Here is a 2296-nt window from a genome sequence, read left to right on the forward strand (position 1 = left end):
AACAACCGTGTCTTGCTCCATCACGCCAAAGCCGGGACAGTCATTGCCCGTCAAGGGGACCAGGTGGGTCTGGGTTTCGGGGAGCTGGTGTGGCACCTTGCTCGCCCCCGCCCTATATTTCCATGGGGTGCTACTCTTCCTACTCCTGCCCTGGGGGGGAGGGGGGGGGGGGGGGGCAGGAATTGATCCCCAGAGCCATCCGGAGGGTGCAAAAGACCCTTGTGAAGAGGACCAGAAGAAACCCGAAGCGGTGCTGGTGGGATCCCTCGTGCCTGGGGGTCCCAGGTGGCCCCCCAACGGTGATAGGGTGCCATTTCGGCAGGACGTGAGCCTCCACTTCGTGCTGTGGGGCTGCCTGCACGTGTACCAGCGGATGATCGCCAAGGCGGCCTAAAAATGTGTATGTCAATAGCCAGAATATGGGCAAAGCAGAAATTTATCTGTTCACTGGATGACTACTGAAATTATTTGCATGACAAAAATGCATGTGGTTGCTAGAATACCCAAACAGGAGGAAATAAAGTCATTCTTCTTGAAAAAAAGATATATCCTTTTCAAATTGGTTTTTAAATACAAAAGTAAAATGTTGATGTGAATAACACTAAGTCAGCCTGCTCCAGCTGGGAATCTGCCCCATGTAGTCATACTCAGAGGGACGGGTATTAATCTATTATTCAACTGCACAAAGTTCAGTAGAATAACTGTTCTCGCTAATTGCTAATGGGTGAAATTGCTGGTGCTTATAGGGAGATATTCTGGTAACAGATAATTAAGCAACTAAGTAGTTGAAAATGTCAGGAGAGAAAAATGATCTTTTTACCTCACCGGCCGGGCGCTCTACAGGTGGGTGCCAACGGGTGGGTGCCCACCTCAGCTTGGTGAGGACCACCTTGGCAGGGGGTTGAGGTCCCACTGGCGGGTGTCCCCCAGGCAGGGTGACAAGTCGGACTGCACCTACATCGCGCTCAACGGGCGCCTCCGCTCCGTCATCCAGAAGGGCAGCGGCAAGAAGGAGCTCATCGGGGAGTACGGCCGCGGGGACCTCATCGGCGTGGTGAGAGCCATGTCGGGGCCAAGCCATGGCCACCCTATACGTCTTGCCGATACGTCTTGGCTATATGTCTTCTCCTCCAGGTGGAAGCCCTCACCCGGCAGCCCCGTGCCACCACGGTCCACGCGGTCCGGGACACGGAGCTGGCCAAGCTGCCCGAGGGCACCTTGAACAATATCAAGCGCAGATACCCCCAGGTACCCCCAGATCCCCATCCTGGGGCCTGCACCCTCTTCCCATGGAAGGAACGTGTCCCCATGTCCCCCCCTCCCCCAGCTGGTGGCTGCGACGCTCGTTAAAAACAGCTTAAATTAAGGAATTAAAGACGTGATTAGAGCTGTTGGAGGAGGGCTGATGTGCTGAAGGGTTGTCCCTCTCCGAGGTCCCCCAAGGGATGGGCGGTGGCACCCAAAAAGGCGCGGGGGACCCCACGTGTGGGGGGTTAATGAGTCGCCAGCTTGGGAAGCCCTGCCAGGTCTGATGGCCATCCCCGTCCTCGTCCCTGCAGGTTGTCACCCGCCTCATCCACCTCCTGAGCCAAAAGATCTTGGGAAACCTGCAGCAGCTCCGTGGCCCCTTTGCAAGTAGGTCCCGAAGGGATTGGGGACAAGAAGGTGCCCTCTCCATCATCAGAGCAGCACGTGGAAGGTGCCCAACGCCCCGTCGTGGTGTCCCCCTTGCTGCCACCGTGTCTCTGTCCATGCAGGCTCTAGCTTGGGCATGGCCTCCAGCTCGGAGCCCACCAACCCCACCAGCAACCTGTCAACGGTGGCGGTGCTGCCGGTGTGTGACGATGTGCCCACGGCTGCCTTCACGCTGGAGCTCAAGCACGCGCTCAACGCCATCGGTGAGTGCCAGCGCAGCGGTGACCACGGCACGGCGGTGGCCGTGGCGTGGAGGTGACCGTGGTCCTGTGGCACGCCAGTGACCTGGTATGGTGGTGATTGCAGCCCCATGGCACGGTGGTGGCCGTGGAAAGGAGGTGGTCGCAGTCCTATGACGTGGTGGGCACCATGGCACGGTGACCATCACAGCCTCATGGCGTGGTGGTGAGACCACAGTCCCGTGACATGATGACCACAGCCCCATGGCACGGTGGTGACCAGAGCCCCGTGGGACACCAGTGACCATGTCCCCACCTCTCCCAGGTCCCACGCTGCTGCTCACCAGCGACATCATCCGTGCCCGTCTCGGCTCCTCAGCGCTGGACAGGTAACTCCCGTTGGGAGGAACATCACCCGGCGA

At 58.6% G+C, this 2296-nt stretch overlaps 1 protein-coding gene across 1 annotated transcript in view; it reads left to right on the top strand.

The window, feature by feature from the left end:
* Window positions 1-3: 3 nt before the first annotated feature.
* Window positions 4-2296, top strand: part of LOC103916210 (neuropathy target esterase-like) — a gene marked incomplete at its 5' end in the record, with an annotated part of 7586 nt that continues 5293 nt past the window's right edge. Inside the window, 8 exons of the mRNA XM_009323170.1 lie at window positions 4-63; window positions 323-388; window positions 812-843; window positions 931-1054; window positions 1135-1248; window positions 1560-1635; window positions 1758-1898; window positions 2200-2252. Coding sequence (XP_009321445.1) covers window positions 4-63; window positions 323-388; window positions 812-843; window positions 931-1054; window positions 1135-1248; window positions 1560-1635; window positions 1758-1898; window positions 2200-2252 — 666 coding nt within the window. The remainder of the gene's footprint in view (window positions 64-322; window positions 389-811; window positions 844-930; window positions 1055-1134; window positions 1249-1559; window positions 1636-1757; window positions 1899-2199; window positions 2253-2296) is intronic.

Source organism: Pygoscelis adeliae, unplaced genomic scaffold (assembly GCF_000699105.1).
Source record: "Pygoscelis adeliae isolate BGI_AS28 unplaced genomic scaffold, ASM69910v1 Scaffold994, whole genome shotgun sequence".
NCBI classification, from domain to species: domain Eukaryota; kingdom Metazoa; phylum Chordata; class Aves; order Sphenisciformes; family Spheniscidae; genus Pygoscelis; species Pygoscelis adeliae.